This window comes from Syngnathus floridae, chromosome 17 (assembly GCF_059516105.1).
Source record: "Syngnathus floridae isolate MCC-2025c chromosome 17, RoL_Sflo_1.0, whole genome shotgun sequence".
NCBI lineage: Eukaryota > Metazoa > Chordata > Actinopteri > Syngnathiformes > Syngnathidae > Syngnathus > Syngnathus floridae.
In genome coordinates, this window is record NC_142429.1 from 6,450,436 (window position 1) to 6,469,854 (window position 19,419).

At 43.5% G+C, this 19,419-nt stretch overlaps 3 protein-coding genes across 6 annotated transcripts; 2 read left to right on the forward strand and 1 right to left on the reverse strand.

Moving 5' to 3' along the window:
- The first annotated feature begins 4,255 nt into the window (after positions 1-4,255).
- Positions 4,256-6,031, forward strand: LOC148383981 (uncharacterized). The gene is made up of 4 exons (XM_088358858.1): positions 4,256-4,381; positions 4,878-5,032; positions 5,086-5,191; positions 5,473-6,031. The coding sequence occupies exons 3-4, from the start codon at positions 5,091-5,093 to the stop codon at positions 5,900-5,902; spliced, it is 531 nt and encodes a 176-aa protein (XP_088214984.1). The 5' UTR covers positions 4,256-4,381; positions 4,878-5,032; positions 5,086-5,090; the 3' UTR covers positions 5,903-6,031.
- A 1,117-nt stretch (positions 6,032-7,148) lies between these two features.
- On the forward strand, positions 7,149-8,879 carry apnl (actinoporin-like protein). Of its 2 annotated transcripts, none has more exons than XM_088358856.1 (3): positions 7,149-7,313; positions 7,731-7,841; positions 8,352-8,879. In XM_088358856.1, the coding sequence occupies exons 2-3, from the start codon at positions 7,738-7,740 to the stop codon at positions 8,791-8,793; spliced, it is 546 nt and encodes a 181-aa protein (XP_088214982.1). In that variant the 5' UTR covers positions 7,149-7,313; positions 7,731-7,737; the 3' UTR covers positions 8,794-8,879. The 2 variants fall into 2 exon arrangements, with proteins under 2 accessions (XP_088214982.1, XP_088214983.1); XM_088358857.1 differs by lacking the exon at positions 7,149-7,313 and adding an exon at positions 7,320-7,462.
- A 5,730-nt stretch (positions 8,880-14,609) lies between these two features.
- Positions 14,610-19,159, reverse strand: ramp2 (receptor (G protein-coupled) activity modifying protein 2). Of its 3 annotated transcripts, none has more exons than XM_088356656.1 (7): positions 19,099-19,159; positions 18,785-19,033; positions 18,435-18,500; positions 18,123-18,158; positions 16,361-16,393; positions 15,850-16,027; positions 14,610-15,780 (listed from the first exon to the last, which is right to left on the reverse strand). In XM_088356656.1, exons 2-7 carry the CDS (start codon positions 18,837-18,839, stop codon positions 15,531-15,533), a joined length of 618 nt encoding a protein of 205 aa, XP_088212782.1. In that variant the 5' UTR covers positions 18,840-19,033; positions 19,099-19,159; the 3' UTR covers positions 14,610-15,530. The 3 variants fall into 3 exon arrangements, with proteins under 3 accessions (XP_088212782.1, XP_088212785.1, XP_088212784.1); XM_088356659.1 differs by having other exon boundaries at positions 18,785-18,972; positions 19,099-19,149; XM_088356658.1 differs by lacking the exons at positions 18,123-18,158; positions 18,435-18,500; positions 18,785-19,033; positions 19,099-19,159 and adding an exon at positions 16,564-17,860.
- Positions 19,160-19,419: the final 260 nt, after the last annotated feature.

The window sequence follows — 19,419 nt, forward strand, 5'->3', positions numbered from 1 at the left end:
ACGTTGTCGTGAGAACTGGGATGAAAGGAAAAGCACAAAGCTCATCATTGAATGGAGATGAAGTAGCTCCAATCGTCCATCTTTATTAAAAACAGTCATATAAGGGAAGGAAAAGGTACTTTGAGGCCCTCTAACATGAGTGGGGAAAAAACAAACAAGAAAAAGTGATAGGATAGCGAGATGTTATTGTGTGGGTGACAAATGAGCTTGGCGGCAAAGCTGCGAGCAAGCAGATTGACTTTATCAAAGGTGAAGAATCGGAAGAATATAACCATGGAAACACTTAAGAGAATCCACCCATTGCATTGCGCCCTGTTAAACTGTCAAGTGATGATAAAGGAAGTGTTTGGGGGGGGCTTGGAGGGTACGCCTGCTAAAATGGCTAAAATAAGACAGTAGGGAAGCGCAGGAGCATAACACGGAGGGGGGGGTCAAATCCATGACCGTGCCCCCTGTGTGTCCAGCCGGCCCGTCGCTCCGGATTCATCATCAGTCAACGGCAAAATGTCATACGTTTCATCGCCTCACCCCGGGCGGCGCGCTTTTAATTGCGCTGGCCTGGCTAACTGACTGTGATGGGCACAGCTCGAGGTCTTGCATGTGGGGTGAGGAGGGGGGAGGGGGCAGGTGAGGGGTGATAGTAGCGGCCAGCAACAAGACAAGAAAGCAATAAAACTGATAAATGACGGCAAGATTCACCGATAAGATGACCCCCCCACCTTCCCACCTGTCTCACCCCTCCGAGCATCCTTCCAAATTATCCTCTTATTGAGCACTCGTCCGTTTACAGACCAGCGGTCCCCGACGGCTTTGCGATCGATGGGATTATGCTTCTTCTCTATTTGGAATTGGCGTAAAAAAAAAATATATATTAAATACTGTGTTTTCCCTCGTGGCGGCAGCACTTCATCCCCAAATGTGTGCAGATCAGTGCACGTGGCGCATGCAGCGGACACAATCGATCCCCTAGCGAAGATCCCGGTGTTTGTATTGCATTAATGCAAGAGTGAGGAGGCCTGTGTTTGTGCATCAGGAGATATGCAAATCGTCCGCATATTTGCATGCATACATGCAGAACAAAAAAAATCTTTTTTTCTTGAGGAATCGTATCCAAAAGAGTACATTGCATATTCCCGTGTGGTAATTAGCGGAAGATATGCAAGGAGGGAAGCGAATTGGCGTTCAAGGGCCTTTTTGTGTATCGGCGCGCACCGATAATCAGAAATCAATGACGCCTCTCGTTCTGATTGCTTACTCAAACAACGAAAGCGTGCATGTATAGCGCATATATTAGCATATCTTGAGGCTTCAAACTTCTTCTGGTTTTGATGCTCACACTGATGGAGGAAAATATACACATGCTGCTAGAAACATTCAGGGTTAGTTCTTAACAGGGGCGTGCAAAAGGGGGGGGTCCTATGGGGCGGTGGCCCCTCGGGGGCATAACATTTATTGAGACCGGGTGTGAGTACAAGTAATTCATTGAGTACTCACTGATACTGACCACCGATACTTGAATCACATACGTGGAATTGAACTATAAATTTAAAAGTAGCCATTAAAATTTGACGACACAAGAGACTCCGCTGTGTAATTCTAATCTAATCTAATGTCTTTTCAAGTCACCCAGCAAATGCAAATATGGATATATGCTGCATACATTTGCATAATTGAGCCATCAAATACTTTGTCTTCAAAAAGTTTGCCCGAGCGCTATTTTTCAACACGCGTAATTCCCACAGATGGAGAAAAGGGATAGCAAGAGTGGCGCGTGCTAATTGCAAGCCGCCAAACAGTTTGGCTTGTTTTGACTCGACGTCGTCGTCTTCGTTTCTCCTTAGTTGTTGTTTTTTTTTGTATTCCTGCATGGCACAATATTGATTTGGCTCAGCCAGAGGATGACGACGAGTATTAATCCGTGCAAATCATCTCCCAGGCGTGCTTTTTATTCCCGCTCTCACCTCTGGCGCGTCACCCCGCCTAAGTTTTAGCTGCCGCTAATTTGAGCGAGCGGATGCGCCAGCATGCTCTGTCAACTTAAAGCCCCCCCCTCTCCGCTAAACCTCGCCACCCCGCTCGCCTTCTTCAGCGCGTGCCCTCTTCAAAGCGCACAAACACACACACGGGCCGATTAATGTCAAGGACTTTTGACTAAACATCGCACATGCAGATTAAAGCCATGTGTCCGGATGTACTTCCTCAGGTTTGCCCCCCCCCCCTCCCCGTTTCAATGTAATCCCCCATCCTACTTCCCCTAATGGATGTAATATTTACACTTAAACCATAATCGCTTAAACATTCATTTACAAGGCCATATTTGGCGCCGGCCGGCCCTGACAGCCTATTCATCACCGAGTAAATGTGCAAACCCCCCCCTCGCAGCAATCAATCAATACGCTCGTCTCCCGGCGAAACATCATTTCAGATACCCAAATTAATCACTGTGAAGTTTGCATAATGCCACTTTATACCTCGACCTCACTTGTTGGGAGGGGCCGTGCCTATTACTCTGCGTTTACCTTTGAAAACTGTTGGCATGACCACGGGGATTAATCAGGCCTGCCCCCTGCTCTCAGTTGTGATGAATGCGTAGCGATGATGTGGAATATGGGATTGGAGATTTAGTATAAAGTTTAGAAAATGACTACGTTATGGTTTTCTAGTGCACGGTGGCACGTGTGGTTAGCACATCTGCCTCACAGTTCCAAAGTTTGGGTTTCCTGTAAGAGGAAAGGAAGAGTGGGCGGAGGGGGCAACTCCAGGCCCGGCCCAGCCACTTAATAAGGCGCCAGAGAAGAGGATTTTAATCCAAAGTAAAAAAGTATAGTGACATAAAACTCCAAAGCCGTGATGTCCCCATGCTCAGGATGCAAAGCGTTTGAGAAATGTAAATGTAATGCCTATTTATTTAAAGTTATTCCTTTAACATTACATATGTTAAAAAGTCATTTAAATTAAAGATCAGTTATATAGAATGTGATTAAAAGTAATACATCTAATTAACAATTCAAATAAAAAATAAACATAAAAAAACTTAGGCTACTGAAAGTAAGCCTAAATATCTGTGGGAAAAAAAAGAATAAAAAAGGCACCTATGCCTACACCTGTCCACTAGGTGTCGCCAGATTGTTCTTTTGCCAATCAAGTTTCTTATCGCCATTTTCGGTCCTTGCTGCAATATTCGACCTTTTGGTCTTTGTTTCATTCTAGTCCTTAATTCTCCTTTGTACATTTTAGGATGATAAAAGTTCCACATAAAACCTATAAAAAAAAAACAAGGATGACATTAATGGCATATTTTATAATCCTTTATATTTTGTTTATTTAATTATCTCGGCTCAATGATAATCCTCAATTAATAATACCTGCTTGTAATTTGAGTAGTTTCTCTTAATCTCCACTTTGAATTCAGCAGCACGCATGTATCTTCACCACATCATTTGGATTAAAAAAAAAAAGCAACAGCTTTGCTCGTCTCATGAGGACGACAAACGTGCGTGGTATTGATGCCGTGTTCAATGTAATTGACACTACGATTTTATCTTGAGCTCATTTTTCTTTCCATCAATGAATATTATTACTTTGTTCTTTTGTCACCCGCTTAAGTGGTCTCAAAGATAACGACACGACAAAAGCAGGTCGTTTTGTAGCAGGAAAGGCCACAACCATAAAAGAGAAACGAAAATTTGCAAAAGCCATTCCTTTTCTTTTTCCCCCCATTTCTTGTGCCCCACCAATTCTGCCCAGCAACAAGTGACCACACAAATTTGTCGTAAACACAAATAAAATCTATAAAATTCTGAATTTAATTCAAAATTAGGCCAATGTAAAATGATAAATTTAGGATGGTGTTAGTTTTGTATTTCTACATGTAAACTGTCTTTATTGGTCCGTTTTTGCATTTTTACACCCTCAAATGAGGTCAAATTTCTACTTGTGACTTTTAACAATTTATAGCCGTTTGTCGAGACAACTTTTCTTAGGTTTGAATGAAAAAGAAAAGCGAGTCAATTATCATCACTCATCAGAGTTATTTTTCTTGTAGCCTACCATTTTATTTCCCAATCTGATTAACCAACGTTACGGCGGGATATAATGAAGGCGAGGCCAGGCGCCTCATGTTTAATACAGCTTTCTGCCAAGGTAACTGGCTGAGCTTCACATGGAATGCTTGACCGTACAAAGTCTGTTTAATGCAAATGTATCTTCTTTTTTTTTTCAAAAATAGATATGTTCTTCTTTTTTTTTTTTGCAGTCGTTTGTGACCATCTGCTGACTTGAAGCATCGAAGATGAAGGCTTCCCTACAGCTGGCGCCGTGTTATATGCACGAGTTAAGCACATCTCAAAACGTCTGGGAAAGCAGGAAACACAGTTAATTGGCAAGTGGCTATCATCTCATATTCCAGTAGTAGTGGGTGTGTGTGTGTGTGTTGTTGTTTTTGTGTTATTCTTGAGGTCTCTCCAGGGGAAGTATGCAGCCAGCCACGAATATTCTATACGAGTGTTGACGTATGGAATGGGCATTCCCAAGCGCGCCTTCACTTGCAGCCACTGGCACGCCGTTGCGCAATAAGGGGAGGAATGAACTGACCGCGGCTGCAAGTTACAACCTGGAACGTTCCACTGAGTCGTTTGAGACTTGTCTTTTGTAAATGAGGAGCATGTTAATCGTATTCAAATAATCAAATATTAAAACAAAAACAGAGGAGGAACACATTGGAAAAGTAGTTTATATTTTATTTAACATGTGAATGTTACATTTTCTACATACGTTACATTTTCTACATATTTGTATTGTGTCGAGCTGTCAATCATTTGTTAGTCGCTTTGTGAGGGTGTAGCCAAAATGTGTGTTTTGTTCTTTCTTCCACTTAGCACAGTGAACACGCCCGCACTTGTCTCGGTCGTCTACTAAGAGCGTCCTCGCCTGTTCCGCCTCTTCCTCCTCCTCTTCGTCCTTCTCGCACTGGTCGGGAGAAAACACAGACGCTGCTACCTCACACAAGCCGGTTGATTCACCCCAAAAAAAGGTAAGGAGGACTTTACTTCTTTTGGCGTGAAGATGCTAACTTTGTTGTTGCAGCCACCATGAAAACGGCAGAGGCCCTGTCAGCGACCCTCACCACCAACACGAACTGCTCATTCGAAATCACCAATGTGAGCTCCATCTACTGCCTCATCAACCCCAAGTGAGTTGTTACAAACCTGCTTTCTGTTTTGATCAGAACATAACCATCTAGTGCAGGGGTCTCCAACTGGTTTTGTCCAAGGGACTACCATTATAACCAAGAAGCAACTTGGGGACCACTGCTTTGGCGGAATATTTTATTTTGCACCGAAGGAAAATGGACCTATACAATCCCTGGTCTAGTGTGTCCTGGTTCATGAGACATTTTGACCCTTGTAGGCCACCGTGGTTGTAATGTGTTCATGTCAGAGCTTTGATTCTGCGTTGTTTTTTGTGCGGCAGGGTGTACATGTCGAGCGGCTTCTGCCAACACCCGCCGCAGCCGAGCATCCGCAGCGGGCAAACCGAGCTGTGCTCCTTCACCAAAGACGACCACACGGCCACCGGTGCCGTGGGCCTGCTGACCTATGACCTCTTCCACATGCAGAGCCGCGCGTGCTCACTGCGTATGGCCGTCATGTTCTCGGTGCCCTACGACCACAATCTGTATAAGAACCGGCTGGCGGTGGGCATCTTCCAGACGTCGCGCGCCTGCGACAAGAAGCTCTACGAGCAAATGTACGACGGCAAGGATATGAACGGCTTCAGCCGGGCGGACGCCAACGGCTCTGGGCTTGTGTATGGCACCCAACAGGTGGATGTGAGGGCCACCATGTCCACTGTGGGCAAGGCTATTGTGAAAGTGGAATTTTATGATCAGTTGAATCGCTAGCGCCTTGCACATCCCTTGGATCTGCTGTATTAAAAAAAAAAAAAAAAATACAAAAATGTGTGCATCAAGCTATTTTGAATTATGCCTTCAAGGTTATTGGATTGATATAATAAAGTACTCAAATATTAACGTTTGGTTGTTATGAGTCATTATTTCACTTAAGTAGCAGCTAAAGGTGAATCTGTGTGGATGTTTTGTGTTTTCAATCACAGGCATGATCAGTTGGTGCATTAAAGGGAGAGTTGGGAGGTCAAGAGTTCAACGCACCGGCGTGGGTAGGTTTTCATCCTCAAAGTGCCAGCGTGTAATTTGCATGTTGTGCCCATGTTGCATTTTATTTCTATGTTTTAAATTGTTGGAGGAATCAAATACTGTTTAAATGAAGTATTGATTTAACCAACAAGTTGTATTCTCTTGCCAGGATTTGCACATGGAATCTCCCACCCCAAAGGATGAGCGTGTTACTATTACACCACAAGAGGTATGTTTTTTTTTGTTGGTTTATTTTATTTTATTTTTTTAGTTTCAATAGCTACTCTACCAAGTCTACTAAAGCCATGACAAAACTACGTGAGCTAAATGCAAGTTTGAAACGCTGGCTCAAAACCCTAATTTGAAATGTGCAATTTGAAACCCTAACATTAGTTAAAACCATATTTAAAACCCTAACCCTCATTTGAAAAGCTAATTTGAAACCCTAATCCTACTTTAAAATCCAAATTTAAAACGCTAACCCTAGTTTTACACTTGAGTTTTAAACTAACCATGATTTTAAAAACAAATGTTACTTTAAAACCTTAATTTGAAACTATAACCCTAGTTTGAAACTTTTTAGAAACCCTAACCTTAATTTGAAATCCTCCCCTCAGTTTATAAACCCTAATTTGAACCCCCTAATCCTAGTTCAAAACCTTAATTTGAAACCTTAATCCTAATTTGCAAAACAAATTTTCATTTAATACCCTAATTTGAAACCCCAACTTCATTTTAAAACCCCAATTTGAACCCAAAAGTTGACTACACTATTATGTGGCCCCGCCAACTGTGTCAAAAATTCCAGAGCATGACTAAAAGCGCTCCGGACCTATGTCGCAACTTGCCTCTGACTGATTGATAGTGTTGCTTGACGACCACACAAAGCGTTAACCGGGTAAACCTGCAGGATAGAAAACAGAATAGATTTCAAAATACACACTGCAGAATTGGGTGCGGCTCAGGTGCAAAAATATTTGCTGTCATTGAACCGCAGACGGGAGGATCGCGATGACTGAAACTTTTTCAAGGGCGGACACGTTTGGACTGAAAAGGGTGTTGTCCTACCTTAAAAAAAAGAAAAAAAAACTCCTCCTCCTAGGCTTTTCTTCTTTTTTTTTTTCTCCCCCCACTTTGGAATTTGAAAGCACCTAAGCAGGTAAGAGCCTCTTGCTTCGAAACATTTTACCTTACTGGCCTTTGTTGATGAAAAGTTAAAGCGAGAGGCCCGCTGAGACGACTGCGTGATTTTGTATAGCCGACTTTCTTTCAGCCGATAGACTTGGTCGGGGAGCCGTAATTGAAAAGGTACGCTGGCTAATTAGGCCGTCGACAGTCAGAACGAAGCGGTTCTCCTGGCTGCGCTTCACACATCTCATTATCCGGCCCAAATCCATCATTTATAAGCGCAGCGGCTCTACCGGTGCCTCAGAAGGTCAGCCGAATGCCAGCAGAGCGGCATCGGCAGAGTATAGGTCAGGACCAAGTTTTAGGAGGAATCGTCCTGACGACTGAGGTGAAGGAGAGAAGCGAGCGCTAATTCCTCCATCTCCATTTTCTGCTCTTTTTACGCTAGAGCCGACATGACGGAATCCGCCGAAGCTGTGGCCGCTGAAGTGAGCAGCAGGAGGAGCGTGACCATTGAGATCATCAATTTGACCAACAACTACTGCCTCATTAACCCCAAGTAAGCACCGAAAGATAGTCTTGGTAGATCTGATTCAAAATATTAGACACTGCCAGAGCAGGGTCAGGTTTGTAAACCCAATTAGAATGCTCAAGGAACTTTACAACTTTATTTTAATGATGTGGATACGGTGGTACCTTGAGATGCAAGTCAGACTTATTTCTTGTTCACACTCATAACAGTCTTATCTCAAGTCATCGTTCCCCATTTAAATAAATGGTAATGCCATTAATCCGTTCCAGAAAACTAACGTTCGTAATGTCTTTGCAAAGAATGTAACGGTTTTGGCCACATATTTTGCTTCAATTCAATGGACAGCATCTCAAATATTTGCACTCAAGTCAAAGCAAAAATCAGCTCATGCAGTCACTCGTATCTCAACACCCCAATCTCAAAAAAGTGACTCAACAGCGCCTCTGATGGTTATAGTCAAGTATAGCATTATTTTTTTCGCACAAGCAGCTGAATTCTAAACGTTCAATTACTCAATTCACGGATGGCCCACGACAGGGTCTACCTGGAGAACGGCGAGGTGTACAACCCGCCTCAGCCCACGGTGCGACCCCTGAAGACTGAAGTGTGCACCTTCACCAAGTCCAGCAGCAAAGCCACGGGCAGCGTGGGCGTCCTCACCTACGACCTCTTCGAGAGGTCTCAGAAGGATTTCATCGAGACGGTGGCCATCATGTTCTCTGTGCCGTGGGACTACAACCTGTACAAGAACTGGTTCGCCGTGGGCATCTACAAGAAGGGCCGCGAATGCAACAAGGACTTGTTCAAAGAGATGTACAACGAGAAGAAGCAGCGAGAGCACGGCTTTACCCGTGAGGAGGCCACGGGCACGGGGATCAACTACGTGGGCAATTACCTCGATGTCAAAGCCAGCATGGGCCCGCTGGGCAAAGCCATCATGAAGGTGGAATTGTGGGATAAGCTCTTCACGTCCATGTAGGCAGCCGCCGTCTTCGTCAATCAACCGACGTATTTTTTATCTGTATGGCGGCCTCCTTCCCTTCAATAAATCTGCTTAAGATCAGAGTTGAGTGTGTTTATACATCCAGGCGGCAATCCTGCCTTCCTTTTCAAATGTGACGCTTTGTTCAATAGCGCCCCGGTTAAACAACAACATCTTTAGAAATGGAAATGAACGAACGACTCACCAGCGAGACGAGGGCAGATTGCTGAAGAAAAGCTCGCGTGAGTATTTACCTTGACATTGTACCCCGTGTGAGCAAAATAGACTTGGTTTTTTTTTTCCGTCAAAGCGGTTTGTCTGTTGATTGACTGGATGTGGAAAAACCGGCTGAAAATCTGATTAAAATTCATGAATGCAAAATGGTCTTTTTGATGGAGGCGAACATGTGTGTTTTGCGGCATAGGCAACAAGAAGACTTTGAAGTCAGCTTGTTCTTCCACACGCATATTTTCATACCTGCACACTGCATGCAATCCAGGATATTCTTTTGAAAGAAAGAATATACAATAAGTTAAGCACTAAAGCTAAGAATAGCTAAGAATTTTGAGCAGATCGAGTGCTGTCGAAGAAGCAGATTTGGACTACTTCGTTCTAGTTATCCATTTTATCATTCCTTAGGGGTTGACGTCGACATGACGTCACAAGGAGCCTAAATACTCATGCTTGGGCGCAATTCCCGGCAGCGTTCAGTGGGGGGGGGATTTTTTTTTTTACACCAACCCACAATATCCCAATCTTTTTTTATGTTAATCCTTCATTCTCACCAAAAGAAACCCTTCATAAATACTTGAACTTTTGCGCGTGAAGCATCTGAGTGTGGGCAGCCGACACACGCACTTGCCCTCACGCAGATGGAAAGTTACATTTAATATTGTGCGCACACTGAGTTTATATTCATCGCCTACGTATCGTATAAGAGAACAGTGTGAGATTTTGACCGTCGTTTATTTGCTTATTACTTAAAATGCTCAGCGTTGGTGATATTTCAATAGCACAGTCTATAGTGGCTTTTTTGTTATGCTATACAATCCCATAGGCGTGGAAAAAAAAACTCGTGATATTAGAGGTGGAGGCATTCGGGATTTTAACACGCTCGTATGTCTTTTTCTGATATAATTGTCAGTTGATCCAAGCAAATAAGCACGTAAGCCTCAGGCGAAAGCTGCCGCCAGGCAAATAAGAGGAAACTATTGTTGGGGAAGGTGCCACCTGCTACAATATTGCTGTTTGCTCCCTGTTTATTTTTCTTTTTGTTTCTTTCTTTTCAAAGTGCAGTGCGTGAGGAAGGGATTGTTTAGGGTCACGGTACTGGGCTCAAAGTAAATTGGCCCAGGTTTTGAATGAATGATGAATGCACAGTTATTGGTGAACGCTGAGCATCGAAAAGCTTTCAAAGGCTGCCATCTAGAGGCTGTATTGGTTATAACTACCTTGCAGCTATTGAAGCAAAACAGAAATTTGAGATTCAAATATTTATATGAATATTTAGTACAGTTTTAGAGGAAACGTGGTTGTGGGATGAGGAGTAAAGGCAAAACCTGCTTTTTCAGCATAATTCAGAATTTGTATTTTTTTTTCCAAATTGTTTAGTTTTCAAAATATTTGCTTTCCTACTATTTTGTCATTAATTGATATTTTTATGTCCATACATGTTTAGAAAAATATATAATAAGATATATTTATTTTTGACACTTGAAACAGGACATCTGTTTTTTTTTAAAGATGTATTTCATTATTTTTAGGAGTGCTGTTATTCATTTCAGGCATTGTTTTTATTGTTTTCTATCCAGGGTTTGTGGGATTATGAACGCTGCAAAGACCTTTTACCCTGTCCTACAAACTCTGAACATCTCCTGAGAGGTTTCATGAGCCAGGAGCTCGCCGTCCCACACAAGTGGAGCAGCTGCGCTGGTGTTGGCTCGTGAGTGAACAATTCGTTTAAAAGAACAAATCTTTCCAGTGAACGAGAGTTCTTTCTTCTGTTCATATGACTTCAACCAGTAGATGTCGGTAATGTCCATTGAAGCTGGTGCCACCTCGCTGTAAAACAAAACGAAGAAGAAAATGACGTAACTTCCCGTTCACGAACGAGTCGTGAATTGCATTTCCTGTTCTCCAATTGAAAAGGTCTGTGAGCGAATGAGTCAGTGATTTGCATTTCCAGTTCATCGCGAGAAAGGATCGGTGAGGGACCGAGTCCTGACTCTCTCGTTCGCGGACGAGTCAACGAGTGAACTGCCTTCCCGTGCATCAACGGATCAGTCAGTGAACGTGTGGCGGCTCCTTGCGTGAACAATTCAGTGAATGAACGTCAGCCAGAATGTACATAAACGATTTGCCAAGGAAAGAAAGAACCACACACTGAAACACCACTTCTTTTGTGCTCGTTTTCTCCAAATTAACGACTAACTTTATTGCATGAAAAGATGCTCCGTTATGCAACAGCGGGGAGATTATGCTTCTCTTTGGGTAATCTTTATCTTATAACACTTACAGTAGTTCTTAAATAACGTGTATGCATATACACGCCTAAATATTGTTATCCAATATATCTACTGCAATTTCACATTAGATTGCTTGTTTGAAATGTACTTTTATTATTATTATTTGTATTATTATTTTAATAAACATGTTAAAACTTGTCTGGTGTTTTATTCCTTGTTTTTATTTTTTGGGGCATGAAAACATAAGAATTTGACATTTGGTTAACTGCTTTATATGACAATATATATGTTTTACGTTGCGTAATATGTGTTAGTGTCCCCCAAAATAAAGAGCAAGTAGTCAAATACACATTCTTGACACGTATAAAAAAAATGCATAAAGTTATTAGGTACATCTGAAAATGAGTGAAAGTGATCTGACGTCACAGATCAAACAGCCAATCAGAAAGTGGGGGTGAGGGCGGGTGTGGCACTTTTCGCTTAAACCAGGGGTGTCGACCTCCAGTCCTCGAGGGGCCGCATTCCAATATGTTTTCCAAGTTACCCTCGTTAAACAGTCCTGCGTGAAAAGATTTGTTCATTTTCACGTTCTGCAGGAGCCCAACTTTTCACACAGGTGCACTTAACGAGGGAATCTTGGAAACCCTAACCCTAACCTTAACCCTAACCCTAACCCTAATCTTGGAATGCGGCCCCGAGGACTAGAGCTTGACACCTGTGACCTTTGACCATGAAATTTCCCTAATAAAGTGGCCTGTTATTAGGTACACTTGAAACTGGCGGTGTACCTAATGGAGTGTCCGTGTGATTCCCTCGTTAAGTGCAGGTGCGTGAAAAGTTTTAGCTACTTTTGAATGTGAAAGTGGCTAAAACTTTTCACGCACCTGCACTTAACGAGGGTAACTTGGAAACCATATTGGAATGCGGCCCCGAGGACTAGAGCTTGACAGCTGTGACCTTTGACCATGATATTTCCCTAATAAAGTGGCCTGTTATTAGGTACACTTGAAAATGGCGGTGTACCTAATGTAGTGTCCGTGTGATTCCCTCGTTAAGTGCAGGTGCGTGAAAAGTTTTAGCTCCTTTTGAATGTGAAAGTGGCTAAAACTTTTCACGCACCTGCACTTAACGAGGGAATCTTGGAAAACATGTTGGAATGCGGCCCCGAGGACTAGAGCTTGACAGCTGTGACCTTTGACCATGATATTTCCCTAATAAAGTGGCCTGTTATTAGGTACACTTGAAAATGGCGGTGTACCTAATGTAGTGTCCGTGTGATTCCCTCGTTAAGTGCAGGTGCGTGAAAAGTTTTAGCTACTTTTGAATGTGAAAGTGGCTAAAACTTTTCACGCACCTGCACTTAATGAGGGTAACTTGGAAAACATATTGGAATGCGGCCCCGAGGACTAGAGCTTGACAGCTGTGACCTTTGACCATGATATTTCCCTAATAAAGTGGCCTGTTATTAGGTACACTTGAAAATGGCGGTGTACCTAATGGAGTGTCCGCGTGATTCCCTCGTTAAGTGCAGGTGCGTGAAAAGTTTTAGCTCCTTTTGAATGTGAAAGTGGCTAAAACTTTTCACGCACCTGCACTTAACGAGGGTAACTTGGAAAACATATTGGAATGCGGCCCCGAGGACTACAGCTTGACAGCTGTGACCTTTGACCATGATATTTCCCTAATAAAGTGGCCTGTTATTAAGTACACTTGAAAATGGCGGTGTACCTAATGGAGAGTCCGTGTGATTCCCTCGTTAAGTGCAGGTGCGTGAAAAGTTTTAGCTTCTTTTGAATGTGAAAGTGGCTAAAACTTTTCACGCACCTGCACTTAACGAGGGTAACTTGGAAAACATATTGGAATGCGGCCCCGAGGACTAGAGCTTGAAAATGGCAGTGTACCTAATGGAGTGTCCAAGTGACGTCACAGATCAAACAGCCAATCAGAAAGTGGGGGTGAGGGCGGGTGTGGCACTTTTCACTTTCAGTTCAGCTTTGGCCATGATTTTTCCCTAATGAAGTGGCCGGTTATTAGGTACACCTGAAAATGGCGCCGTACCTAATGGAGTGTCCGTGTGACGTCACAGATCAACCAGCCTATCAGGAGGTGGGGGAGACGTGAAAATGGCGGCGTACCTAACGGAGTGTCGGTGTGACGTCACAGATCAACCAGCCAATCAGGAGGTGAGGGTGGGTGTGGCACTTTTCACTTTCAAATCAAATCAATTTTTATTTGCCAAGTTTGAGCATGCCAAACAAGGAATTTGACATCACGTTCTCTATACAACATTTAGGTAGCTAACCTGAAAACAACTGCATAAGTTTTTTTTCCGTTCAACCTTTTCGTCAAACACATTCAGTATAATAACACCAACAACTACAAGCCAACAAATACATCAATGTCAGCATAACGTGCGTCGGCTGAGATAGCAACACTACTGTCTGTCACTCACTCGTGAATCTTCGCGAACGACCAATCAGCAGCGAGTGATAGACGGAGGAGGGACTTTACGAGTCAGTGACGTAATTTCCCGTTCACGACCGAGTGAGTGACTGTTGCCATTGTGTGTGTGTGTGTGTGTGTGGTGGTGGGGGGGACGATTCGTTGAACGATTCGTTTGAACGAATCTTTTGAGAGAACTGATTCTAAAGATTCAGTTCACTTAAATGAACTGCAGCGCACATCACTAAGCTGCGCTCTTGCAATATTGTGTAAAACTTAATAATAACAACTTTTGAGTTCATCCAAAATACACGGGAGGGGCAATCGTGCTGGGACACATCAACAACTACGAAATACTCGGTCAGACCTTTCAATATAGTTGGTGTTTGAGAGCAGCCATGGTTTGTTTAATTGCACCTGTTATTCATTTATCCACCACAAGAGGGCAGTGTCTGCTTACTTTACCCTAAAACAAGGTGACAGCATGGCTGTATGTATTGTTGAGAGAAACAAAATGTAAAGGGAGGCGGTCAACGATAATGGAGGCTTGCGCCCCGATGACGTCAGAAAGCAGCAACAGACCTGAGGTGGGGTTTTCTTTTGGAACGGGGTGGAGACGAGGATGACCCCACACATCCAGAGAGGAAGGAGGTCACCTCACACACTTTCTATCACACAAACACACACACGATATGGACAAACTGGGCCCTCCCTGCAGTGTTTTGCCAAATGGGGGTGTAATCAGGAGTGTCAGCAATGTTTTTATAGCCACTTACTCTCTTTTATGCATTTTTCAATATTTTAGTATTTTAAATGCAATGTTTCAAATAATAAACAAAGATAATATCACAAGTGAAATAATATTTCAGTAGTGTAGCAGATGGAAACAACAACTCCAGCTACAGATTTTTCTTCCTGGTTTGTTTATCCAATGTTGTAGTTAAACTTTCATTACATAAATCACAATTGACAAGCAATCTTAGATCTCTATGTATAAAATGTGTTTTTAATTACAATACAGTACATTGTATAGTTTCCCTTCAGATGTTACAGGAAGTCCAGAAAATACACAGAGAAAAAAAAAATCCACATAAATAGGAACTAAGTCTGAACGCACTAAAAAGAGCTTTCCCTCGTCACTGGAACAAAGCGAAACGTTATTTTTACCTTTTGCTTCTTGTTTGAGAAATTAAGTCAAATATGAATTGGATCTGCCTAGGATGATGAAGATTGTGTTTTCAAAGGAGACAATGGGAGGAAAGAAGGCTCCTTCTCCTCACAATCGCATTCCATCATCTCTAGCATCCCATCCTGCCCAACCCATATCATGGAGAGCTACCTGTGCCACCCAATATTTAAAAAAAAAAAAAAAAAAAAACTCCCAAAATGGAGGTCAACCCAGCAAGCCCAGGAGCTTTTGTCATAATCACACATAATGTACTAAAAATGTGTTTGTCGACATTTGGTTCATATTACATGCGACCCCTCTTCTGAAGGTCTTGTCATGAAAAAGATGAATTCAATTTTCACAGAGTAGCACAGTTTGATACGATTTGTTTGTGGAAACGCGCCGTGATGTATCACTTTTGGCATCCGTGTGTTGGGGCTAGCAAAAACATAAGCTTGGTAAATGGCAAGCCGAATAAGTTAAGGAGAAACTAGAAGGTAAATTCTTCTTCCTGCATCAAATGGACTCCAGTGCTACATAAATAACAATGGGCCATTTGAATCTTGAATAAGCAGGTACTTTTTAGTTGAAATGCACCTACGGTATTCAAAATCTCCCGTGACGTTCTGCCTTTAGTGGCTCCTGCCTATAAATCGCAATCAGGAGCTGCCATCTCCATTCTTGGTCTTGAGGACCACCAGACTGACCATGACAGGGATGAGGAGGATCGGCGTGATCACCAGGGCGAAGATGATGGGCGGTGGCGGGTCACTGAGCTCTTCCATGGGGCAGTCCTTGAAAAACTTGTGGTGGATTTCCACAAATGTCTCCTCCACCATAGGGTTGGGCCACGGGATGCCCAGGCAGTCGGAGATGTTCTCAGTGCAGAGGCTCAAGTTGCTGTACAGCCTGTCAAGAGGCGGCGGCTCGTCATCACGACTTTAGAATACGCTCGAGAAGCACTCCAAGTGCACTTACCCGCTTACGTTGCCCCAAGCGCACCAGTCGGTGGCGTTCATGGCCGCCATGGCCTCGTTGAAGTTGCAGAAGCAGATGTGGTCCAGGAGATTGTACAGGCAGTCCATGGTGGCTCCGTTGAATAAGGCATGGCACACAGAGTAAAGGTCCATACAACCCGGTGGGTTTTTCACACAACCTGCAAGGAAGCGTTTGGAAAGGTTCAAATCATACACACACCGGACAGATTATTCACATGACCTATTCAGATTTTTTTATCCGCTGTTTATTGTTCATTCTCAGTAGTTTGAATCAAGATGTGGTAGTCTTTGAAAAATGTAAGAGGCTTAATCTGGCCGTGGCCTGAAGATATATGCCAAGATTGTAAATATTGATGTCTTAGTATCGGAGCACTTTTCGATGTATCGTATTGGTGCTGATGGGGTTATTTGATCGCGAACCCTTATTGTGTTTTGAATTGGCACATATTAAATTGTACAGGTGTACCTAATGAAATTATTGTTCAACATACCAATTGGTGAGGCGGTGTCTCCTAAGGTGCCATCTGGAGGAGATACAGTTGAGATTAAAAGTTTGAATGGCATGCATGCAATACAAGGACTTTGAAAAAAAAGTGTTATGTGTCCATGAATGCAGCTCCGTGTGTTCCACGGGAAACCATCTGCAGCTGGAAAAAGCACACGCACACACACACACACGTACTCACACACTCACCGTAGAGAAAGGAGAGCAACACCGCAATCAAGCCAAGCGCTCCCTTCATGTCAGAATAAATGAATCGGGGTGTCTCCTCCCGCACGAAGACGCCGAGGCACAGCGAGGCATAACAGGAAGCGGCGTCAGGACGAGAGCGACGCGGCGTAAAACCCTCGCCAGCAGATGTCCGACGGAGAGCTCGCCCGCCCGCCCGCCTCGCCAGATGTTCCCCTCAGATCAGCCCCACGGCCAAGGCGGCTCGGCGGCTCTTCCCGTCTCCGACTGGTGCTTCCCTGGGACGGTTCTGCCTTCTGGAGGGGGTGGAGGCAACAGAGAGTGTCCTCTCCATTCTCCCCCAAATAAAAAAGGAGCACACCCAAAGCGAGCGATCTGGGCTGGACTCACATCTGAAAACCCTTTACTCCTCAACTCTTGTTCTGCTTTTTAGTTTCTCACAGTTGAAGGCCTGGCCAGTCTCACAGCATGTGATTTATTTGCCTTTTTTTTTTTTTTTCTCGGGCTGCCTCTGCCAAATAGGAAACATAAGCAAACATTTAGAGCTTCTCAGTGGCTTGATGGGAATCACGAGTGTGCAAGCGGCGTAGATCGATATTTGGCTTCAGTGGAACCAAATGAAAGACAAACTAACACGTGCGAGGCGAGCAAGCGAGTGAGCTTGATGTGCTTCCAGGCCTTCTTCTGGGTATGATGACCGGCAAATGACTGCTCGTCATACGATCCGGGTTTCGGCGCTCGTAAAAGCACAGCGACTCCAATAATCATGTCTGATAACAACTAATCATGTCTGATGACTACACTGCATGATTATATAATTTGTTAGTGGGCTAACTTCTGGTCCCTGGAGGACACCAAAGCGGTTACTGTTTGTAGTATCTTGCAGTTTTATCCAAAACCTTACGATTCCTACACCCGTTTGGGCTTTTTGGAAAACGTTTTTATATGTTCTGGGGACCTTGAACCAGTTTGTCAAAATGATAACAAAGCAGCCGGAAACTTTTTATGGTACTTTACTTGTCATAGAATCAGCTCACGGGGCCTCTCTTGACATCTGCTAGCCGAGGCACTTTTTGATTTAGTAATGACATCAGGAAGTGTCTTTTCTGTTTTTTCTTAAGAGGAGGAGCTACGACTCGGGGGAGTTGGCAGGGGGGAAGGAGGGGGGGCAGCATATGATGAGGAACAGCGAAGGGGCGCTTCTTGCAAACCGGTTTCACAACACGCCGTCCGGCACAGCAAGGGGGCTCAATGACGAACAAATGCAGGAAGTCGCACCAGGTGGGGCACGCTTTCAGTTAACCTTTCGCCGAGGTCTCGGCTGAGGAGACCTCACCGGGAGTTTGTGTTGGATTGGAGCAAACACGCACACACACAAGCAAATCTTGGCCGAGGTCATCATCTCCCACATCGCTCAGCTCTTTGAGTTTCGGAATATGATGCCAAATATTCCCCACCGGAGTGGACACACACAGTCAGTCAAAACACGACGGGCGATGTTATGATGTGATAGCGTGGTTGTGGGCGTTATTATGCAATTATGAATTCAACATGACACTTACTTGCAATGCCGTTCATCATTTCTGTTGATTGATACACTGTAAAGAAGAGAGTAACATAAGAAAATACATCTCGAGGACGACGTGTGCTAGGTCACGTTTCTTCTGCCAAGGACTGCTTGTTCGACGGGTTGATTGGTGAGCGGGGTTATACGAAAAACATGTTCCGCAATACTATAAAAATATTTAGAAAAGAGCGTGCTTAATTTTTTGGACAGCAATGATCTATGGAAAGTTGGCAGGTAGTTTCATTTGGATACAAATGAGGTTGAGGATGTTCTTAATTTGATCTATTTACAACAAGCGTGTTCTTACCTACTGTAGTGGCTGACTGCAAAGATAACTTTTCATCCACCAGACAACTCACCGGGTTATGTGAGGCTATTTAAAGGAAGAAAATAAATTGAATTTCATCTTCTTTACTGCGCTTCCAAAAAGGTGGAACAAATAGAAAACATCAGCTACGACAATGCCAAATTGTTATTTTAAACATCTGTAGCAAGACTTCACAAGCAAAACAGTCTCATAAAATAAATAATACTTAGCTCGTATGACACATGGATGAAAACGGGAAATACGTAAAAGTAGATTCAATTAAAGGGCCTCTAAGGTGAAGACATCTGGGAATTCCTACTCTGAGGTGAGCCCTGAAGTACTTCACTTACCCCACATGAGAAGAAAACGGACAGCAAAAACTAGGTGAAACCTGCTGGATGTCATGTTGCCCAACAGTGCGGTGTCCTTCTCCCAGTTGGAGGCTAGCTGGGGGTTACATAGCTCACTCCCCCTTTCTTTAACAGGAAGGCTCCATAAAACAACAGGAAGCCCACGTTTCCTAGGATGGGCGGTTTTCCTGCCAAAGAGGACAGAGAGCCCGTGATAAGGTCGACACTGCTACTATCCCGGGCTCTCATCTGAGAGAGAGAGAGAGCCACTCCATCACTTGGTCATAACAATTGAAAGTCGCTTTTCATCTCACCTTGATGTGTTGTGAACTTGGACATATTTTGCTGAGTAGTCAGGACAGGTTTGCAGTATATCTGCGATACAAAAACAAATGCATACTTAGTACTAATGAATTAGCTTGCATGTTTTATGTTTGTCAACTAAATAGATGTTACAAATATACAGTCTCCATCACTGATTCATATCATCAAATGATGTCTTAAATTTCATTTAAAGACGCTGCCAATTTGCTCCAATGACTAACCGAAATATCCATTGTCTGCCTTATAAAGCTTTAAAGCGGAGAGATTTTCCCTTAAGAAGTGAAAGATCACTTTAGCCTGTCATCATTCAA